The 24,015-nt window shown below is 38.0% G+C and overlaps 1 protein-coding gene across 2 annotated transcripts in view; it reads left to right on the top strand.

The window, feature by feature from the left end:
- The window catches only part of LOC127841539 (MICOS complex subunit MIC60-1-like), a 27,397-nt gene continuing 3,382 nt past the window's right edge, over positions 1 to 24,015 (top strand). For both annotated transcript variants that reach the window (XM_052370428.1, XM_052370429.1), the window contains exons 1-10: positions 1 to 96; positions 1,757 to 1,881; positions 3,952 to 4,068; positions 4,746 to 4,940; positions 7,337 to 7,473; positions 10,148 to 10,383; positions 14,404 to 14,501; positions 16,967 to 17,102; positions 17,658 to 17,784; positions 23,794 to 23,900. In XM_052370428.1, the coding sequence (XP_052226388.1) occupies positions 55 to 96; positions 1,757 to 1,881; positions 3,952 to 4,068; positions 4,746 to 4,940; positions 7,337 to 7,473; positions 10,148 to 10,383; positions 14,404 to 14,501; positions 16,967 to 17,102; positions 17,658 to 17,784; positions 23,794 to 23,900 (1,320 nt within the window). In that variant the 5' untranslated portion in view covers positions 1 to 54. The remainder of the gene's footprint in view (positions 97 to 1,756; positions 1,882 to 3,951; positions 4,069 to 4,745; positions 4,941 to 7,336; positions 7,474 to 10,147; positions 10,384 to 14,403; positions 14,502 to 16,966; positions 17,103 to 17,657; positions 17,785 to 23,793; positions 23,901 to 24,015) is intronic.

Below are 24,015 nucleotides of genomic sequence, written 5' to 3' on the forward strand. Positions count from 1 at the left end.
TCAATTGTTGCAAACCAGTCTGTCATTGACACTGACCGGCTGGAAAAGTGGAAGATGTGGAAAACAAGAACATTTTGTTCTTCTGCACGTTTACGTGTACGTATTCGTTGTCATTTGATAGTTTTTGCATGTTATCTCTGTCTAAGCATTTATTGTTAATCTGCAATCAGCCTTATACAAAATCCCCGCTTTGTATTTTCCCCACCCGGAAAATTTTGTTGACAAAAAAGTTCACTCATTCACTAATTTAGACTTAGTTTTACGAATCATGTACCGTTGATTCTTTATCCGGCGATCGTGGGCAACGCCTAATAGGACACTAGGTTCGAGCTACTTGAGTACTGACAATCCAGAGCTAGTCTTTTTTTGTTTGAATCCCAGCCCTGGATTTTGCACAAGCTCTTTTCTATAAGACCTTGAAGTGGGTTTGTTGGGATCAATTTTCCCTGTTATCTGAAGTACCTAGACGAATTCTAAATTATCGGAGGAGAATTTCATGGGACCGAAAATAAGTGAGATCTGCAATAAAGTGTTTAAGCGTACCTGTTAGCTCACTATAAAATTCACTTGGATAGGTACAGGTCCCGGGTTTGAGTCAAAGACTGTCAGCATACTTTTCACCGCCAGACCTGGTAACATAAATACTGGTAAACCTGCAATTAGCTATGTTTATACACAGGTTAAGTGTGAACAGTTTATTGGACCTCCATTGATTGTCTTTTTTTTTAAAGGATATAAAAATCACATAGAACATGGACACAGTTGATTATGATATTTTCCTTTCAAAATGCTTAAATTTTAAAATACCCGCTGCCCGGTGCAAACTAGTGTTTAGAACACATGGCATTGAACTCAACCATAAGAGCCAAACAAGAGACTGGTTTTACCTTTCTACATTTAGCAAGGATTTTCCAGGTTGAGTGATCATAGTCATATTCAGCATCATCATCCTCATCGCCGTCGTCAACATCACCATGATCATTATCAGCAGCAGCATCCATATCATCATCATAACATCAAGGGTTTGCAAGGTCATCCCTTATGAAGTAAAAGTCACTCTGATTGGAAAAGTGTATATGAGGGCCAGAGGTTTGCCTGCTATTTAAAAAAGCAAACAGGCCTGACCCCAAACCCAAAGTGTAAAAAAATCAAATTTTCCTCACACACAAATTTTATTAGAGAGAAGTGTTGAATGATGATTATATCTCCATTTCATATAATAAACATCTTTCAAATTATATAACTATAATTATTATTGAAAAGGCCTGATGTGTCAATATTTGTTTATAAAATAAATCCCAATTTGGTTCATTTTGTCAATAAAAGTTTCCCAAATTTGCCATTTTATTAATTTAAAAAATCCCAATCTGACCAGACTCATTTTCCCAAAATGGCTAGGAAAACCTTTGAGTGCTGAGCCCTCATAGTACTTTCTTGCTGCTGTTCTTTGCAGATGGTGCTACACAGGCTTTATACAGCAATTTAAAATCTGGGAAGTATACATTACCAACACTGCCCACAAAATGTGTGCTTCCATAAAAAAGTGTTCCCTTTTTAAATAACCAGGCCTTGACACCAACAGTGTCCCGGGAACCCGAGACCCCCACATTTTGGTGAGGGACATCAGTTTTTCCCAGGATTTTGCTCTAATTTTAATAGGCAGGGTTCCCTGTGGACACCAATCTGTAAAAGTTAGTGTCAAGCCCTGATAACATCATCATATTTTTTTTGTAATTTTATTATGATTTGCTTTCAGGGACTCGGATCATCATCCACTCCTTCAATATGTCTGAGTACACCAAAATCATCCACCAAACAACATTTACCAGTCACTTTTGCGGCTAGAGGGTCTCTGAACATTGAAAATGCTTTCTTATTAGGGTACTTATGGTTTTGTGTGTGTCATATACTTATATGTACTCATGACTTATTTACTACACAATATTTTATCATTTTTTATGTAAAAAAATCAATTATAAGACAATAATATTCCAGTGTGTTTTTTTGTTCTAAGTTGGGTCAGATATTCGGTCCCATTCTCAATTGACACAAAGTATATATTTTTCCCAATTTGGGACTAAAGTCCCAATTTTTATTTTTTTTAGATCTCAACAATTAGTTTATCTCCCATACAGCTCTTTAGGTTGAGCCTTAGTAAATATAACATTGAATACACTTTAATACAGACATGGCGAAAGACCGTCACAATTTACAGGCCAGACTGTCCTACAAGGAGAAATAATTTACAGGCCAGTTGTTAATTTCACAGCAGGTTTTTTTTCTCCACTTTTTGGGAAGATATCCCATGGCTTTGGAATTGGGAATTTAATCAGCATTTTCATGAAATTGGGAAAATAAATTAATTAGCCTTTGTTTTCCACATGAAAAATCCACTGATTAGGGAAATACTAAATTTGATATAACTCTTTATCAGGGATCATATTTTTTTCGGTTTTGTCGGTCCTAGACCGGGGGTCATGAAAGATCGATTGAAAATCCCAAACAGTCGGTCCGAATCTGTTTGTAATTAAAATTCCCATGTCATGAAATCGATTACACAGTGTACATGCTAACACACCCTAATGACATTCTCATTTCGATTAGGTGCGATAAACCATTCGCTGCAGTCTCTAAACCGGTCAGAACCGGTTTATTGCACGTCAGACCAGGAATCAAAAACTTGTGAACAGCGGATTAAAGACGCGTCTAAATGCATGCGCTGTAACTAAACAAAACATGCCGATACATTTTCCACCAGCGTAATTATCCGATAATATAATTATGAATGAAAGTCGCGGATCTGATCAATAGAAAAGCCGAAAGTTATTTTTATGGGCGGAACTTCACATAATATACATTGAATAAATCTTTAGTAAAACCGTGTTAGAATCAAAATAATTTGTGTACTTTATACTTTGTTGTTGAATAACTCACGACCGGAAAATTAGATGCGTGGTTTCAAATGCTTCGCTCTCGTGATTAAATCCCTAAGCATCTAAACTTTCGGCCGTGGGTTATTTGACAACAAATTATTTCTTTAATATTTGGTTTGTTGTTGACAGTAGCCAACCTACGCACAGACATTTGTTTGGTTCAGTGCATGTTTGTAAGCTATTATCGAGTTGACAACAATTTAAAACATCAGTATAGACTTACACAGATTAATAATATTGACAACGATGAAAAAAGTCTGATAAAACAGAACACGAAACAACAATGAAATACCAAATGATAAAACCAGTTGAGAAAACTCGTTCCGTTTAAAAAAAATGCCTCAGGGAATTTAACATGTACATGTATTATACCACCTTCATTGAATGGCAAAATCAATGGTATATATATATATATTAATGTAATTTGTGATGATTTAGGATATACATTTTCGGATACTTTTCCCCATTTATATCCGGACCGATTGATGTTGCGGGAAAATATGATCCCTGCTCTTTATAATCATTCAAATTAATAGAACAAAATCACATTATACTTTGTAAGATGTAATTGAATTAAAATTGAGATAAAATACGCACAAGACACTTCTTTCTTAAAAAAAAAAATTGTTTTTTTTTTTTTTTTTTGGAAATTGGGAATTTTTTGCCACATTTTGGGGAAAAAGTATACTTTTTGGGATTGGGCTATAAAATCGGGCCAAAATTTAAGAGTTTAATTCTCAATTTTTAAGCATTTATTAGCAAAACAACAACACTAATTTCCCAAGTTTAGTCAAAATGCCACATTTGTTCCAAATCCAAAGGGACCTGGTCCCATTCCCAAAATGGTGAAAAAACACACGACACTATATTCAGTGTATACAGTTTCTTATTGAAGTATAATGGAATGCATTTTGTTGTGCTTCAGATGTGAAAAAATTTAATTTCTTTGTAAAACAAACTATGATATACGATATACGAAACCCTTGTTATGCATGCATATCAATAATTTAAATTACAGGCAATACAGAATAATGGCCCTTACATCAAGATATTTGACAACAAAGGTGCCACCAGAGTTTGTTAAAGCAGAAAAACCCTCTCCTCCACCACCACCACCACCACCAAGAAAATCTGGGTAGGTTATTACAGTAAACAATTTGAATATTCATGGTGGCTTTGTGTATTATTTATAAAAACCTTTTTAAAGTTCTATATGCATATTTATTTTCTCTATTGGGAACAAGTTTTAGGACTGAGATATTAACTGCCAATTAGATTATACATCAATGCATCTTTTTTAAATAAACCTTTACAGTTTGAATCTTTGTTACTTTCGGAGTATTAACTTATTGCAACAATAATAAGTTTGCATGAAAAATTCCACCTGTTTTTTTTCCAGGTTCATTTTAACTTCTGTAGCGGTAGCCAATATAAGCTGCAGTTCTCTGAAAATTTCTATAAAGTCATCCTGTTGTCCCCCAAAATGAAACTAACCCTTAGAGCCCTCATTCCCCTATCAGTAACATCCTGTGAAAATGTTCGCCAAATTTGGTTCCCTACATACTATTTATTCGTGTCATTAAAGGCAAACTCCCTTCCCTCCTAGTGTAATTAAAACCCCTGTTTTCTCTAAGAAAGTTATTGTGCTTATACCAAAAAGCAGGGTCTAACCTTTATTCGTAAAAAAACTGATTAAAATCCCTCCATTACACAACTTATGTATAAATAATAAAGTATGATTTTTGTGTTCATATTGTAATAACAATATGCTAGCAACACTCATAAACAAGTTTAACATTTCACTATTTTCAGTTTCGGTAAAAAGTTCTTGTTTGGCATAGTGGTTGGATCAGTGCTGGTAGTGTTTGGTGTGCGAGAGTACTCCAAATATGATGACAAGTTTGCACGCAAGGTTCGGTCCTATCTGGACGACCAGCTGTCGGATGGCTGGAAGACCACTGCTGGATACATCTTCCTGGATAGTCCCAGCGTACCTGCACCTGTCATGTAAATATCTGCTTTTGAGTCAAAGATAAATGATCGTAATGTGTTAGACTTCTGTTTATACATGTATATGCAGTCTAAGGGAAGGTCTTTCTGGTCTTGGACAAGGCCAATAAAAAAAAAAATGAAAAAAATCTAGAATACTTGCCCATATGGCAGGTTAATATTTCAGATCAAAGAAAATTTGATTTTTGTTGTTAAAAAAAAGGAATTTGGGCCACGGGCCAGTAATAGTCTGGATGTTTCCTTACCTTGTTAGTGTTTTTCCCAGGCCATTTTAGCGTGGCGAAAAGCCATGCCGCCCTCCCGGATCGCCACACTGCCCTTTTCAAAGACAAATTTCGCCACGCGCCCTTCTTTTCAAAGGCAAATTTCACCACCGCCCTTATCGATAACATCTTTATTGCCTTACGTTTTAACTTGGTCCGCAAAATCAGCGTCCTTGATTGTCTGTGACTGTGTTTGATTTACTCGAGAGACGTCAACGTCTAATCGACTATTTTATTTGAGCAGATTTAATCTATTACAGTGCTCGATTTATAGGTAGACTGCTCCAAAGCTGTGAATCAGTCATGCGTGAATAACCCTGTGTCAGTATCAATCGATAATGCCAGAGGCTATGTTATACCAAGCGCACTTACTTCGGAGACTTTTGATGAAAAACTCGATGTTATGCTCGTGGCAATTTTGCATTGCATGCATTATTCAGTTATATCAAAACATATATTTTTACGCATAATTACATTTAAAAACACAAACAAATTTATTCTTTATCGCTTTCGTCTTTAAGATAATTAGATCTTATTATTGAAATAATTACTGAGACATATACTAATTTAACAAAATGCGAATCGCGCACACGATTTAACGTTGCCATGCGCACCTGTCGCTTACATCATTTGACATTTGAACAACATGGCGGACTATACTGAATTAAATTGCGACTTGGCAAAAATGGCAAATAACGTCGTAAACGATCGAATTAACGATGGAGATTATACATTAAGAAGGGATTAATGAAATGTCTGTGATAATCAACGATGCATAAAAATGTTTTAGAAAGCAACAACATTTTTTATTTATTTGTAATCTACTTGGTGGATGTATGTCACGGAAACAAGTGTTTGCATATTGTTAGCGATCAATTTACTCGCAATGTTATTTTAAACATCTGGCAAGATTATTGTTAGAAAATGGGATAAGACAAACAGGGTTTCATTTATATGTTAGTGGATCTGTGTATAATCAGATTCATATGCATATATTGCTTTATTATGTTTGTCGTGCTGTACAGTTTATTGAAACAGCATGGAACTTAAATGTACATTGCAAGGTAAATATATTAATATAAATCATAGTAAGTTAAATAAATCAATTACCATTTAATGTGCTTGTTTATATGTTATTTTTTCCACAACTGCTTTTAGATGCGATTACATGTTGCCCCGTAATTCAGGTATTCAGGGAACGTTTTTGCCCTTTTTTGCCTAAACTGCGCGCTTAAATGCCCTTTTTGAAAGTAAGGCGCCATGCCCCTTTGCCCTCCTGGAAAAAACACTACTTGTGGCCAGTTAAAAAATTAGATTTAGGACTGTGGCTAAGACTGTACATGTCATGCATGTATTTGCTAGTGCAGAGTGTGGCTTGTTTAAAAGAATGCCCTTTATGAACATAACAATTGTGTTAAAAATAATTATGAGTTTGTTATCCAAAAAAAAATTCATTTTAATATTGCAGAAGAAATGTGCTATATTTTGTTACTATAATCTGAGCTTAAGCATGCCAGTGTTCTTTTTTTTGTCCAAATTTGGGACCAATATTTGGCACCATTTACAAGGTCATCAATTAAATATTGTTTTCCCAAATAACAGCCTAAAATCCCGTTGTAAAGGATTAAAAAAAATAAATATTTTTGAACGAATCATATTATTTACCTCATCTATCTATCCAGCTCTTTTAAGTTAAACCTTTGCAAGTTTATTATTGAAAACAAGTATTCTCAATTTATTTGTGAGCAACAGAAACATGTTCCTTTTTTTGTCAAAACAATTCAATATTTCTTAATCCAAATGCCTCCACCCCCATTCCAAAAATGGTGTGAAAACACTGCATCCTGAAAGAAAGCTTAGATAATAACTATCATACTATGTGATTGTTCAGGGTTTAAACCACATCAACATTAGCTTCAAATTACAATCTGATATTCTATTGGAAACTGTTTTAAACCTTTGTGACATTTGCTGTTCAAACCTATTGTAGAAGTGTTCTCAATACTCATGAAGACACCTTTATACTGGTTCTACACAAAAAACTCAAGAGTGTCATATAAGCCTTGAAAGGCTTTTATTCGAAATAAATCCAAAATAACAAATGTTGGAATATTCCTTTTCTTGTTAAAGCTCTGGTGACAAGACACGGCAGGATATTCCCACCTACCAGCCTGGCACGTACCAAGAGACGGACAAGAATGGGAACCTGCTACCCAAGCTGCGTACTGCACCGGTACCGCTCATCCCAGAGACAGCACCTGCAGCAGGTACTGGCAGACTCAATTGTTCTTACCTTATTATCACCTGCTGAAAGTTATTGGGATGTAGAGCAACAAGCATCTTTCTCTCTGTCACATCCCATGTGCAACTTCTACATTTGCAGTGGAACGTAAAAAATGTTAAATATTATATTAAATATTAGTATACAAAATATTATACGCAGTATACAAAATATTATACACATTGGCTAATTATAAGCAACAGAAATTCAATTGGCAAAAATTCCTACTATAAGCAATATCATACAAACAAAGAGCCAAGGTAATTAATGAATTAACTGATACATGCTTCAGAACGATATCAGATGGCCAATACAGATGGTAATTAGAAATAACATCAAAATAGACCAGAATAACACTCCAACTTAATTACTCATTGCTTATCTCCCTAATTAAACATGTCTTGGTAGGCAGCCGGCAGATTGAATGTTTTATGATTTCATGTAAAGAGCCCACTTCCTAATTTGTCTATTGGATGCTACCTTTGGGCACTGGTTTTGCACGAGATCCCGTCGGAAATTGACACATCAGCATTGGGTGTTCCAATCTATATTAATACACTGTTCTTCAGTAGAGGGTATAAAGAGAATCACGTAAAAGGCCGGACATTACGGTCACACAATTTGTTATTGTCATGGGGCCAATAGGCCATTACATTTGACTTATAAGTTAGAATATTTTACGAACATTGCGCTGAAATTAAATAAATTGAAATAAATCATTATGAACATTGAAAAAGACTTGTGTATGTTTATTATTGAGTTTTAAAGACTATGTCACAGCAGGCAATTTTCATGAACGTTACAGAAATTATCTGCAAGTGCTACAGCGTATTGTTAAGGCTTCTCTATTGGGCTTTTCATAAGAGGGAGTATTTGCCTTTTTAGCTCACCTGATTGCTCAGGTGAGCTTTTGTGACCAGTCTTTGTCCGTCGTCCGTCATTTGTTCGAAAACACTCTAGAGGCCACATTTATTGTCCGATCTTCATGAAACTTCGTCAGAAGTTCGTCCCTATGAAATCTCGGTCGAGTTCGAAACTGGGTCGTGCCGCGTCAAAAACTAGGTCACTAGGTCAAAAAAAAGAAAAAACTTGTAAACACTGTAGAAGTCACATTTCATGCCCAATCTTCATGTAACACTGTCAAAATGTTTGTCTTAATGATATGTTGGTTGAGTTCAAAAGTGGTTCCGGTCTGTTGAAAAACATTGCCGCCAGTAGGCGGGGCAGTTTTCCTTATTTGGCTATAGAGAAACCTTGTTAACACTCTGAAAGTCACAATTTTTGCCCAATCATCATGAAAGTTGGTCAAAACATTGGTTTTATTGATTTCTCAGACGAGTTCGAAAATGGTCCAGATGGGTGAAAAAACATGGCTGCCAGTGGCAGGGGCATTTTTTTCTCTATATGTATACATGTGAACACTCTAGAATTTACACTTTTGGCCCAATTTTCATGAAATTTTGTCAGAACTCTTCTTTCCTAGATATGTGAGTTAAAATTGAAAATGGTTCCGGACCGTTGAAAAACATGGTTGCCAGGGGGACGGGGCAGTTTTCCTTATATTCATATAGTAAAAAGGCTTGTAAACAATAATGAATTAAGGTCATGTAACATGCGAGACAACTCTTCTAAATATTGCATTTAAGTTTACAGTAGTTACTCCCCTTTGATTATTAATGTTTTCATAATAATACAGTGTAGTTGTGTGTATCATTTATGTGTTAATTGTTATTCAAGGTTCATTGTTTTTTTTTAGCTCACCTGATTGCTCAGGTGAGCTTTTGTGACCGGTCTTTGTCTATCGTCCGTCCACATTTGTTCGTAAACACTCTAGAGGCCATATATATTGTCTGATCTTCATGAAACTTGGTCAAAAGCTTTGTCCCAATGATATCTCCTTCGAGTTTTGCCCGGTCAAAAACTAGGTCACTAAGTCAAGAAAAGAAAAACCTTGTAAACACTGTAGAAGTCACATTTCATGCCCAATCTCCATGAAACTTTGTCAAAATGTTTGTCTCAAAAACACTCCATACGCCAGAGTTCTGGTTCAATAATGATGAAACTTGACCAGGATGTTTGTCTGGACAATATCTAGGTTAAGTTTGACATTTGGTAAAGATTAAATGAATCGACTCCTCTCAGGTGAGTGAACTAGGACCATCTTGGCCTTCTTGTTTTACATTTTATTTATAAAAGCTTTTTTGCACAGTTCCTCCAACACAATTCCTGAGATTTTGTCCAACTTACAGCATAATTATCTGCCAGTACTTCAGCCCTTATTGTCAAGGTTTCACAATTACATTTTTTTCCTGGATTTATTACTTATAAAACCTTCTGTGTGAAAGTCTTTTACATTTTGCTTGCAATGTTTGTCCCTGCCTTTAAGGTAATTTTTCGTTTGAAGGAAATCTCTTCTTTGCAAAATAATCCAGTGTACGCGGAAAGTGTTGTGCCTGATAATCACACACATGGATTGAGCCATGTTTTTTTCAAAGGGAAGCTCATATTATTCTCTTACAGACAGAAATCTTGAAGTAGACTGCAAATATTAATGTATAGTGATAGGAAACAAAAATGCTTAGTTGCCAATCTAAAACTACAATTAAGTATGACAAGTAAAAAAACAAGATTTATTTTTCTCATATATTATACTTCTAAAGAAAAAGATGCCGAAGTCGACCGCAAACTGCGAGAGAAGGCTGAGCTGCAGCAGCAGGTGTTAGAGAAGGAGGCCAGCGTGGCTGCCAGGAACCAGTACCTTCAGGAACGTCTGGCTGACATGGAGACAGACTGTAGGGAGGCCTGGGAGAGGGCCGCTGAGGCCCAGCAGAGGGCGCTGGAGGCCACCCGCAGGCACACCCAGCTCATGAGGGTCGCCATGGACGACACAACTAATGTAGGTTTTGGATTATTTTTATGCCCCCCTTTGAAGAAGAGGGGCATATTGTTTTGCAAATGTCGGTCTGTTGGTCGATCCGTCCATCAGATGGTTTCCAGTTGATAACTCAAGAACGCCTAGGCCTAGGATAATGAAACTTCATAGGTACATTGATCATGACTGGCAGGTGACCCCTATTGATTTTCAGTTCACAAGGTCAAAGGTCAAGGTCACAGTGACTTGAAACAGTAAAACGGTTTCCGGATGATAACTCAATAATGCTTACGCCTAGGTTCATGAAACTTCATAGGAACATTGATCATGACTGGCAGATGACCCCTATTGATTTTCAGGTCACTAGGTCAAAGGTCAAGGTCACAGTGACTTGAAACAGTAAAATGGTTTCCGGATGTTAACTCAAGAATGCTTACGCCTAGGATCATGAAACTTCATAGGTACATTGATAGTGACTGGCAGATTACCCCTATTGATTTTCAGGTCACTAGATCAAAGGTCAAGGTCACAGTGACTCGAAATAGTAAAATGGTTTCTGGATGATAACTCAAGAATGGTTACGCCTAGGATCATGAAACTTCATAGGTACATTGACAATGACTGACAGATGACCCCCTATTGATTTTCAGGTCACTAGGTCAAAGGTCAAGGTCACAGTGACTCGAAACAGTAAAATGGTTTTCGTATGATAACTCAAGAATGCTTACGCCTAGGATCATGAAACTTCATAGGTACATTGATCATGACTGGCAGATGACCCCTATTAATTTTCAGGTCACTAGGTCAAAGGTCAAGGTCACAGTGACTCGATACAGTTAAATGGTTTCCTGATGATAACTCAAGAATAATTAAGCCTAGGATCCTGAAACTTCATAGGTACATTGATCATGACTGGCAGATGACCCCTATTGATTTTCAGGTCACTAGGTCAAAGGTCAAGGTCACAGTGACAAAAAACGTATTAACACAATGGCTGGCACTACAACTGACAGCCCATATGGGGGGGGCATGCATGTTTTACAAACAGCCCTTGTTTTCTATCAAAATGTAAGATCAAAATCGTGTGATTTTAAACATGGAACATTTGACCTATGACTGCTCAGACTAGCATTATTGAAACAAGAGTTTAGTCTGCAAGGAAAGGCTTTTATACCCTCCTTAAAGAAAGTTACATATTGGAGTTTGTGAAAGAGTCCAAATGTATCCTCTAAAATGTATGTCAAAGCAGTATCTTTGCCAAATATAGCAACCGTTCTCACTACTTTAAAGGTCAAAGGCACAATTGGTCATTATACAGCTTGACATTTCCTTTACTTTGTCTAATATTTTTATGCCCCGGGTAGGGTGGCATATAGCAGTTGAACTGTCCCTCAGTATGTGTGTATGTCAGTCTGTTCGTCCGTCAGAAAAAACTTTAACGTTGGCCATAACTTTTGCATTATTGAATTTAAAAACTTGATATTTGGCATGCATGTGTATCTCATGAAGCTGCACATTTTGAGTGGTGGAAGTTCAAGGTCAAGGTCATTCTTCAAGGTCAAAGGTCAATAAAAAATTGTTTCAAAGCGGCGTTCTCATGAAGCTGCACATTTTGAGTGGTGGAAGTTCAAGGTCAAGGTCATCCTTCAAGGTCAAAGGTAAAAAAAAAAAAAAAAAAAAATTCAAAGCAGCATTCTCATGAAGCTGCACATTTTGAGTGGTGTAAGTTCAAGGTCAAGGTTATCTTTCAAGGTCAAAGGTAAAAAAAAATAATTTAAAAAAATTTAAAGCGGAGCAATAGGGGGCGTGTTTCTGACAAACACATCTCTTGTTCTATCATGGTTTGTTGTCGAATAACCCACAGTAAGGAGTATAGATGCGTAGGAATTAAATCACAATTGCGAAGCACGAGTGATTTGATAACACGCATCTATACTCCTTACTGTGGGTTATTCGACAACAAACCATCATAGAAAAATATTATTTTGATTTTTACACGATTCTGATTCATTTGGTTCAAGCTTTTGGACATGAACTATATTTTTCAATACTCCGCACTTCTTAGTACAAAGTTCACTATTTAATGACGTCATTGAATTTTACAAACATATGATGTCGTTTTCATTCATAAATATTGTGCAAATGACGTCACTTTCATTTAGAGCAACAATCGTAGAAACTAAATGACATCATGTTTATTGATGCTACTGAAAAGCTGAAATGCTATAAATATTTTTTTAATTACGTTTCCTAACAAATAACATTCTTTGTAGGCGTGGTTATGCCACTTATCACCAAATATACAATTTGTTGTTTCATTACATTTATAAACATTGCTACATTTATTACATTTCTTCAAGAGCGGGTTTTATCACTTGCAATTTACTGCAATATTTTCTTTATTTATTTGGAACTATTTTCGAAACATTAAGCTCCGCCCATATATTATTGCAGAATAACCCACACTTGATTTTCTTCTTTGTCTATAGAAAACAAGTTGCGCATCGTGTTAGAATATTGCATGAACTCTATCTAAAATGCCGTCTGGCGGGGTGCAGAAACTTGGCAAAAGAAGGGCTTGAATGGGAGAAATTGTGTATTAACAAGGCGATTCACGTGCCGTTCAAGCTCTGTTATGTGTTTTTCATATCCATAAACTGGTCCACCCGCAGTTACTTCCCTTAACTTTGTTAATAACTCCAGCCTTCGACGACTTTCCAAGCATAAATGGGGAACTGAATAAGCACCAGTTTCCACATGCATGCAGGGCTAAAGGCAATGAATATTTCAATCCACTTTTCAAATTATACCATCTGCATTCTCTTGACAACAGCTTTATTTTATTGGCAACGTCAATGAAGTTTAGGTTATTTTTTACTCAACACTTTCAAAAGACTATTGTTGTAAATGTATGTGTTTATGAACCTTCAATGTTCCTGCTGTATTCTTGAAATACTTCAGTGATAATATGTTGGCAGTAATAATTTTTAGAAAATTTAGTTGGAACGAAATAAGATAGACCTGTACGTAAGAAACATCTATGATAACAATAACTTATTCTGACGATATATTTATCCGTCACGACCAGTAGATTCCAAAATAATTCCTCATTTCTTACTTGCGCAGCTGCATTTAAACTTTGCATGAATCCGCTGTTAAAACAAATCAAAAACTGCCTCGTCATTTCTGATGATGACCAAGTGAGGCATATGTAAAACACAACCTTGAACTGTATGACGTCATATGAAATAATCAAATTATTTTGTCGATGTCAAATGAACAAGACATATTGTTTTCAAAAAATCACATTTAAAAATAAAAGTGGAATGTGGGGGCATCCGTGTCCTATTTACATGTTTTGTCTTAAATACATAGGGCTATGACTCATGATCAGTTGTTAAGCCGGAATGATTCAGATTGTTTCATAGTCTGTGAGTTATTTATCATCAGTTCTCATAATTTTGTACTTATTAAAGTATTCATTAACAAAAAAATATTTTTTGTATACTGTAGTGCATAATAAATAGAACAGCACATAGTGTTAAGAGTTTAGAATATATCCATTATCATTCATCAATTGTAAAGTTCATAACTGTGCATTTTACTTAATATTATTCTTGACTTGTTATAAGCTTGAGTATTATTTATTTTATAGCTCTGTAAGGCTAAACTTTATAGTCTTGTCAATATTGTTATACATATATCCACAGTCTTTGAAGTCGCGTTGATTGATCTTTTCATTCATTGTTTGCTTGCTAATATAGATAAAGCAATCCATATTGTTACAATTATGTAGCAACCTTTATGCTATCATAGATATACATTGTAACAACCTATTTGCTGACATAAATATAATTACTTATATACTTACTTAGATATAGCAACCTATTTGCTAACGCAGACTTAACAACCTTTATGCTGCATAGATAATGCAACCCATATTTAAACATATTTATGGCAAACTAAACTCTTACATAGATGCAAAAACTTATTTGTATGATATGAACAAGAATTAACCTAATAGCCAAATGTACTTGATAACAGGTTCAGGAGAAGGATCTACAGTGGCAGAACGTTGCCATGGCGTTTGATGAACGTGAGGACGCTGCCAGAAAGCTGGATATAGACCTCTCCAATGCCAGGTGGGGTGTACTTTGGCGGTCGGTCTGTCGTTCTGTCCTGAAATTTCATCTGATCTTCACCAAACTTGGTCACAAGTTGTATCTAGATGATGTCTAGGTCAAGTTTGAATATGGGTTATGCTGGGTTAAAAACTAGGTCACGGGGTCACTTAATGTGTTTTAAACCGAAAGTTTTTCCGGACCAAAACTTTGTCATTTATCATTCGATTTTAAAATGACTTGGTACATTTGTTCACCATCATGAGACGGTGTGTTGCGTGAAGAAAAGTAAATCGATATCACCAGGTCAAGGTCACACATGGAGTTGAAAGGTCAAATGCTGGTTTTTTCTGTCTTCTTGTATTTCAGTTATTGATAAAGCCTATTTTTGGTAAGATTTAAAACATGTATAAATTAAACATGATATAAATATCTTACAATATGAGCCTCACTCTGGCAAAATCAGACTTAATGCATGGGCGTCAAGTGTCGTCCCTGATGAGTGTGTGCAAACTGCAATCAGACTTAATGCATGGGCGTCAAGTGTCGTCCCTGATGAGTGTGTGCAAACTGCAATCAGACTTAATGCATGGGCGTCAAGTGTAGTCCCTGATGAGTGTGTGCAAACTGCAATCAGACTTAATGCATGGGCGTCAAGTGTCGTCCCTGATGAGTGTGTGCAAACTGCAATCAGACTTAATGCATGGGCGTCAAGTGTAGTCCCTGATGAGTGTGTTCAAACTGCAATCAGACTTAATGCATGGGCGTCAAGTGTCGTCCCTGATGAGTGTGTTCAAACTGCAATCAGACTTAATGCATGGGCGTCAAGTGTCGTCCCTGATGAGTGTGTGCAAACTGCAATCAGACTTAATGCATGGGCATCAAGTGTCGTCCCTGATGAGTGTGTGCAAACTGCAATCAGACTTAATGCATGGGCGTCAAGTGTCGTCCCTGATGAGTGTTTGCAAACTGCAATCAGACTTAATGCATGGGCGTCAAGTGTTGTCCCTGATGAGTGTTTGCAAACTGCAATCAGACTTAATGCATGGGCGTCAAGTGTTGTCCCTGATGAGTGTGTGCAAACTGCAATCAGACTTAATGCATGGGCGTCAAGTGTTGTTCCTGATGAGTGTGTGCAAACTGCAATCAGACTTAATGCATGGGCGTCAAGTGTTGTCCCTGATGAGTGTGTGCAAACTGCAATCAGACTTAATGCATGGGCGTCAAGTGTAGTCCCTGATGAGTGTGTGCAAACTGCAATCAGACTTAATGCATGGGCGTCAAGTGTAGTCCCTGATGAGTGTGTGCAAACTGCAATCAGACTTAATGCATGGGCGTCAAGTGTTGTCCCTGATGAGTGTGTGCAAACTGCAATCAGACTTAATGCATGGGCGTCAAGGGTCGTCCCTGATGAGTGTGTGCAAACTGCAATCAGACTTAATGCATGGGCGTCAAGTGTTGTCCCTGATGAGTGTGTGCAAACTGCAATCAGACTTAATGCATGGGCGTCAAGTGTTGTCCCTGATGAGTGTGTGCAAACTGCAATCAGACTTAATGCATGGGCATCAAGTGTAGTCCCTGATGAGTGTGTGCAAACTGCAATCAGACTTAATGCATGGGCGTCAAGTGTAGTCCCTGATGAGTGTGTGCAAACTGCAATCAGACTTAATGCATGGGCGTCAAGTGTTGTCCCTGATGAGTGTGTGCAAACTGCAATCAGACTTAATGCATGGGCGTCAAGTGTTGTCCCTAATGAATGTGTGCAAACTGCAATCAGACTTAATGCATGGCGTCAAGTGTTGTCCCTGATGAGTGTGTGAAAACTGCAATCAGATTTAATGCATGGGCGTCAAGTGTTGTCCCTGATGAGTGTGTGCAAACTGCAATCAGACTTAATGCATGGCGTCAAGTGTAGTCCCTGATGAGTGTGTGCAAACTGCAATCAGACTTAATGCATGGGCGTCAAGTGTCGTCCCTTATGAGTGTGTGCAAACTGCAATCAGACTTAATGCATGGGCGTCAAGTGTAGTCCCTGATGAGTGTGTGCAAACTGCAATCAGACTTAATGCATGGGCGTTAAGTGTTGTCCCTGATGAGTGTGTGCAAACTGCAATCAGACTTAATGCATGGCGTCAAGTGTTGTCCCTGATGAGTGTGTGAAAACTGCAATCAGACTTAATGCATGGGCGTCAAGTGTTGTCCCTGATGAGTGTGTGCAAACTGCAATCAGACTTAATGCATGGCGTCAAGTGTCGTCCCTGATGAGTGTGTGCAAACTGCAATCAGACTTAATGCATGGGCGTCAAGTGTCGTCCTTGATGAGTGTTTGCAAACTGCAATTTCTGCTTTTGTTGTACTGACGGCAAAGGCTTATCTGGGATGAGACTTTATGCACATTCATTAAGCCCAGTTATCCCAGATCGCCATTCATATCTTTGTTGTTAAATATTGGTATGCAAAATTACCATGAGTCTGTGTTTCAACAGGGACAACCTTGATAGGCTGAAGCATGCTATAGATGAGGGGCGTAAGGAGGCAGAGACCAAAAAAAATGCTGCCCTCACCACAGCCAATGAGAAACTGAACAAGTGGACCAGTGAACTAAACAAAAAACAAAATGAGGTAAGCCCGAATGAACTTAAACCAGTGAACTAAACAAGAAACAGGATGAAGTGTGCTGGCATGCTGCCTATGCAGGAGAGGCTTACAACATAGAGGTGTTTAGTTTAGCTGTGTCATTCCAAAATGGGTCTTACTCCATGTACCACCAGCAAATCTTCAGACCAGCCTGCGCATTCACACTCAAGCTAGGCTGTCCCTCTATAAAGTCATGCAAGGCTCTGGGCTCTCATTTGGGGACAGGGTAGCTGCCTGGTACAATGTGTGTTACTACTTTTACTGGAACAAAGTGTTACACTTATTTACACCATCACATATAATGTGTTAGTTCATTTCCCATAATTTTACCATTGAAAATGACACTTATGTTGCAATTGACTCATTAGTTAAATACCAAACAAAGAAAAGAAGAAACAGACAATAGGAAGTGACAGACTACAAGCATTATGCTTTTGTACAGGCCAGTGATTTTTGCCATCTAAATTTACAGAAATAGAGTCATACTATTGAATGCTATAAAAAAATGTGTTGCAACACCTTTTCTCCCCCCATGTCCAGGTGAGCCGGGCTGAGTCCGAGTACCGTGTGATGATGAAGTACAAGGACCTCGTGGACAAGGGCAAGGAAGTGTTCCGCAAGGAGGTCGAGAGTCTCATGCCTGAGTTGGGAACCAAAATAAGATCAGGTAGGCGGCCCTGGCCCTTGCATATATGGGCAATGTCTCGGTGAGGAGTGAGTTCTTAGAAAACTCAACAGTTTTTTAGTTAGTTGTTGTTCCAAAATTGATCCCCTTCCCAATCTCGAAAAGTAAACATTTTCCCAACATGAGGTGACATTCTTCATTTTTAGCGAGGCTGTTTTTTGGAGAAAACCCAAGCTATTGTCATAGCCTGCTCTTCGTCCGCCGTCCGCCGGCATTGTGCTAAAACCTTAACATTGCCTCTAAAATCAAAGTGCTTCCACCTACAACTTTGAAACTTCATATGTAGATGCACCTTGATGAGTTCTACACGCCACACCCATTTTGGGTCACTAGGTCAAAGGTCAAGGTCACTGTGACCTCTAAAAAAAAAATCTGACAAGCTTTCGCAGTCTAGCGTGGCACCCGTTATGCGGTGCTCTTGTTTAAATTGATGTTTAAACAAATATTTATTTTTTATATAACAAAAAAAATTCAGTTATTCTCCCTCTCCAGCCCTAACAGTGTCTATTCTAGAGGGCATGATTGCAGGTTTTGCTATTTTTTTCAAAGATCATACACATTTTAAGCATGTGTGAAAGAAAATGAACACACTATTTTTTACGGAACACTGAAATGGAAGTAATTCTCTGATATGCAGGTTACTAAGATTTAAAGAATTTAAGATTAAAAGGACATGTGGTTTAAAAAAATAAAAAATTTGGTTAGAAAGTCAGGGGAGGCAACATGTAAATATTTTTAGCAGAAAACAGCAGACAATTTCGTTTGGGTTGTCAAAGAAGACTATAATCGATTTAGTTAAGACAGTGCAATACTATGGAAAGGGCTGTTATAATTAACACAGCTACTGTAGTATTTCACTTAATTGACGGTATGTGATAATGTTTAATGTAAAACAATTTAACTTTTAAATTAAAGTGTATACAAATGCAACGTCAAGTTCACACTTTGAGTACAATGGTCAAATATGGCCATAAATGATCTTGTCCGGGCCATAACTATGTCATTCATTGTGAGATTTCAAAATTATTCAGTACATTTGTGCACAATCATTGAACGGTGTGTCATGTGAAAGAATTACGTCAATATCTCCAAGGTCAAGGTCACACTTTGATTTCAAAATTCAAAAATGGCCATAAATGATCTTGTCCGGGCCATAACTATGTCATTCATTGTGAGATTTTAAAATTGCTCAGTACATTTGTTAACAACCATTGGACGGTGTGTCATGTGAAAGAATTACCTCGATATCTCCAAGGTCAAGGTCACACTTGGAGTTCAAAAGTAAAAAAATGGCCATAAATGATCTTGTCTGGGTCATAACAATGTCATTCATTGTCAGATTTTTAAATGACTTGGTTCACACGGATCATCACACTAATTTTTATGCTCCCCCAAAATTTATTTTGGGGGGAGCATATAGTCCCTGCTTTGTCTGTCCGTGTGTGCGTCTGTCTGTCTGTCCGTCCGTGCACAATTTTTGTCTGGGCTATTTCTCAGCAACTAATGACTGGAATTCAATAAAACTTTATGGGAAGCTTCACTACCAAGAGGAGATGTGCATATTATCAGCGGGTTCTGGTCGGATGATTTTTCATATAGTTATGGCCCTTTGAAATTTTCTATAAAAAAATTCTTGTCCCCCCAACTACTGTGCCCTCAAGACGTTTCCTTTTATCTGAATATATAGTGCAATATTGTGCCAAAAAAAACCTTTGGGGAGCATCAACCGTCTCCGACGGTTTCTTGTTAACCAGGTTTTCCAAAGGAAAGTCCTGGTTATTAGATTGGTGAATGTCGGCGGGCCGGCGGAACAATTCTTCCGAGCGCAACTCCTCCTTCATTTCTCAACGGATTTCGATGAAACTTTCACAAAATGATTTTCACCAAGTGTCCTGGCGCATATTGTCGGGATTTTATGATTCTGTGGAAATCAAGGTCGCCATTACTTAAAATAGATTGAATTTGACACAAGGGGGTCACTAAGGAACAATCAGTAACAATGCACATTTTGAATTGTCTCCCTTTATCAGACTTTTTTTTTTTCAAATTGAAAACCTGGTTTTGTTACAATTTTGTCCCTTGTCCTTAAAGTAAAACCATGTTAACTTTCTAAAAGTCACATTTATAGTCCAGTCTTATTGAACTTGGTCACATTTATTGCAATGGTATCATGGATTAGTTCCAAAATGGTTCGGGTCTTTATAAAAGAATGGCCACCAGTGGGCGGGTTATTTTTCCTTATATGGCTATTGTTAAACCTTGTTAACACTCTTAAAGTTACATTTATAGTTCAATCTTCATGAAACTTGGTCAGAACATTTGTTCTAATGATATCTTGGGCTGCTCAGAACAGGTCAGTTTCTTTGTATCTCATGTGAGCCAACAAGTATTGATTTATTATGCCCCCTTTCGAAGAAGAGGGGGTATATTGCTTTGCACATGTCGGTCTGTCGGTCCGTCCACCAGGCGGTGTCCGGATGATAACTCAAGAACGCTTAGGCCTAGGATCATGAAACTTCATAGGTACATTGATCATGACTTGCAGATGACCCCTATTGATTTTGAGGTCACTAAGTCAAAGGTCAAGGTTACGGTGACCCAAAATAGTAAAATGGTTTCCGGATGATAACTTAAGAACGCTTAGGCCTGAGATCATGAAACTTGATAGGTAGATTGATCATGACTCGCAGATGACCCCTAGTGATTTTCAGGTCACTAGGTCAAAGGTCAAGGTCACAGTGACCCGAAATAGTAAAATGGTTTCCGGATGATAACTCAAGAACGCTTAGGCCTTGGATCATGAAACTTGATAGGTAGATTGATCATGACTCGCAGATGACCCCTATTGATTTTCAGGTCACTAGGTCAAAGGTCAAGGTCACAGTGACCCAAAATAGTAAAATGGTTTCCGGATGATAACTCAAGAACGCTTATGCCTAGGATCATGAAACTTCGTAGGTAGATTGATAATGGCTGGCAGATGACCCCTATTAATTTTCAGGTCACTAGGTCAAAGGTCAAGGTCATGATGAACCGAAATAGTAAAATGGTTTCCGGTTGATAACTCAAGAACGCTTATGCCTAGAATCTTTAAACTTGATAGGTACATTGATCATGACTCGCAGATGACCCCTATTGATTTTCAGGTCACTAGGTCAAAGGTCAAGGTCATGGTGACCCGAAATAGTAAAATGGTGTCCAGATGATAACTCAAGAACGCTTATGCCTAGGATCCTGAAACTTGATAGGTAGATTGATCATGACTCGCAGTTGACCCCTATTGATTTTCAGGTCACTATATCAAAGGTCAAGGTCACAGTGACCTGAAATAGTAAAATGGTTTCCGGATGATAACTCAAGAACGCTAATGGCTACGATCATGAAACTTCATAGGTACATTGATCATGACTTGCAGATGACCCCTATTGATTTTGAGGTCACTAGGTCAAAGGTCAAGGTCATGGTGACCCGAAATAGTAAAATGGTTTCCGGATGATAACTCAAAAATGCTTATGCCTAGGATCATGAAACTTCATAGGTACATTGATCATGACTCCCAGATGACCCCTATCGATTTTGAGGTCACTAAGTCAAAGGTCAAGTTCACTGTGATCCGAAATAGTAAAATGGTTTCCGGATCATAACTGAAGAACGCTTATTCCTAGGATCATGAAACTTGATTGGTAGATTGATCATGACTCGCAGATGACCCCTATTGATATCAGGTCACTAGGTCAAAGGTCAAGGTCATGGTGACCCGAAATAGTAGAATGGTTTCCGGATGATAACTCAAGAATGCTTATGGCTAGGATCATGAAACTTAATAGGTACATTGATCATGACTGGCAGATGACCCCTATTGATTTTCAGGTCACTAGGTCAAAGGTCAAGGTTACAGTGACAAAAAAAAATATTCACACAATGGCTGTCACTACAACGGAGAGCCCATATGGGGGGCATGCATGTTTTACAAACAGCCCTTGTTTTTATACAAATTTTGTTGGCAGTGCATAATACTATTTTTAACGGAATTAATTCTTCAACATAATCTCTGAAGCTTGATCCAACTGGCTATCAGATTAATGGACAAAATGTTAAGCATTTAGAAACTTAGGACTAGTACGCCTGTCTTGAGAACACATGTGCACAGGGAGCACAGTGTTTTTACATCAAGAGCCTTTGACAAATATAGACTCCCTCAAATCTTTTGCCTGGACAGATCAAATCAAGAGAATGCTCCCTTTGTGGCGATCTAACCTGGGGCCTTCTGGTTGCAAGCTACATGTAAATACCTTGTCCATTACGTCATCGCAACCTCTTAGTGGTCAATTTTGGTCCTAAATAAACATATTCAGGAGTGTAAAATTCAGGTTGTTAGACTGTATCACTATTTGGTACTTTTTCATGCATTGATTATTCTGTTATATCAGTCTTATTACATTTTGGGGTAATGTTTAAAAACAAACAAAAAATGTCTTTATGGATAGGATAATAATATACATGAACTATACTTTATTAATGAAACTTAAATAATTAAGGGCAACCACCAAGAAAGCAAAATAAACCTGATTTTGTCAGCTGGTGTTCTTGCAGGGCGAATACATTTTACAAACCAAAGTTTACACCCCTGGTGTTTATAAATCCCATAGTGATTTGTCAATTCTTTTAAGTTGAATTATCTAGTTAATGAGCATTGTTGATAATATGGTTTTATGCACATGCTTATAGTGACTTCCCTGATTAGCCTTAGCACTCTGTACAGGCTTATAGTGACTTCCCAGATTAGCCTTAGCACTCTGTACAGGCTTATAGTGACTTCCCAGATTAGCCTTGGCACTCTGTACAGGCTTATAGTGACTTCCCAGATTAGCCTTAGCACTCTGCACAGGCTTATAGTGACTTCCCAGATTAGTCTTAGCACTCTGTACAGGCTTATAGTGACTTCCCAGATTAGCCTTAGCACTCTGCACAGGCTTATAGTGACTTCCCAGATTAGTCTTAGCACTCTGTACAGGCTTATAGTGACTTCCCAGATTAGCCTTAGCACTCTGTACAGGCTTATAGTGACTTCCCAGATTAGCCTTAGCACTCTGCACAGGCTTATAGTGACTTCCCAGATTAGTCTTAGCACTCTGTACAGGCTTATAGTGACTTCCCAGATTAGCCTTAGCACTCTGTACAGGCTTATAGTGACTTCCCAGATTAGCCTTAGCACTCTGTACAGGCTTATAGTGACTTCCCAGATTAGCCTTAGCACTCTGTACAGGCTTAGAGTGACTTCCCAGATTAGCCTTAGCACTCTGTACAGGCTTATAGTGACTTCCCAGATTAGCCTTGGCACTCTGTACAGGCTTATAGTGACTTCCCAGATTAGCCTTAGCACTCTGTACAGGCTTATAGTGACTTCCCAGATTAGCCTTAGCACTCTGTACAGGCTTATAGTGACTTCCCAGATTAGCCTTAGCACTCTGCACAGGCTTATAGTGACTTCCCAGATTAGCCTTAGCACTCTGTACAGGCTTATAGTGACCTCCTAGATTAGCCTTAGCACTCTGTACAGGCTTATAGTGACTTCCCAGATTAGCCTTGGCACTCTGTACAGGCTTATAGTGACTTCCCAGATTAGTCTTAGCACTCTGTACAGGCTTATAGTGACTTCCCAGATTAGCCTTAGCACTCTGTACAGGCTTATAGTGACTTCCCAGATTAGCCTTAGCACTCTGTACAGGCTTATAGTGACTTCCCAGATTAGCCTTAGCACTCTGTACAGGCTTATAGTGACTTCCCAGATTAGCCTTAGCACTCTGTACAGGCTTATCAGGGATGAAACTTTAAACTGGATTTTTGTTAAGTTTTCTTGAAACAAAGTATTCCATAAAAATCGAAAGTGGCAGTCCTGATTAGCTTGTGGGGACTGCACAGTGTGACGACAATTTCTCATGCATTAAACTCACTTTTTTCATAAAGCTCAATTATCTATTGTTATTTCAGGCCGCAAGATGTCAGAGGAGGACCTGAACATCCTGATAGCTCACGCCCACCGCCGTATAGAGCAGCTCAACAAGCAGATGGCCTTGCAGCTGGCCATGGAGAACCAGGTACTGATGTACATGCAGCTCAGTGGTCACCTCGTATTTTCAAGCAGAAAAAAACTCTCAATGATGAATGTTAGGTGTAAATTGTTCTGTGCTTCTATTTTTGTGTCCCCCAGTC

The sequence above is a fragment of the Dreissena polymorpha genome, chromosome 8 (genome assembly GCF_020536995.1).
Source record: "Dreissena polymorpha isolate Duluth1 chromosome 8, UMN_Dpol_1.0, whole genome shotgun sequence".
In the NCBI taxonomy this organism is placed as follows: domain Eukaryota; kingdom Metazoa; phylum Mollusca; class Bivalvia; order Myida; family Dreissenidae; genus Dreissena; species Dreissena polymorpha.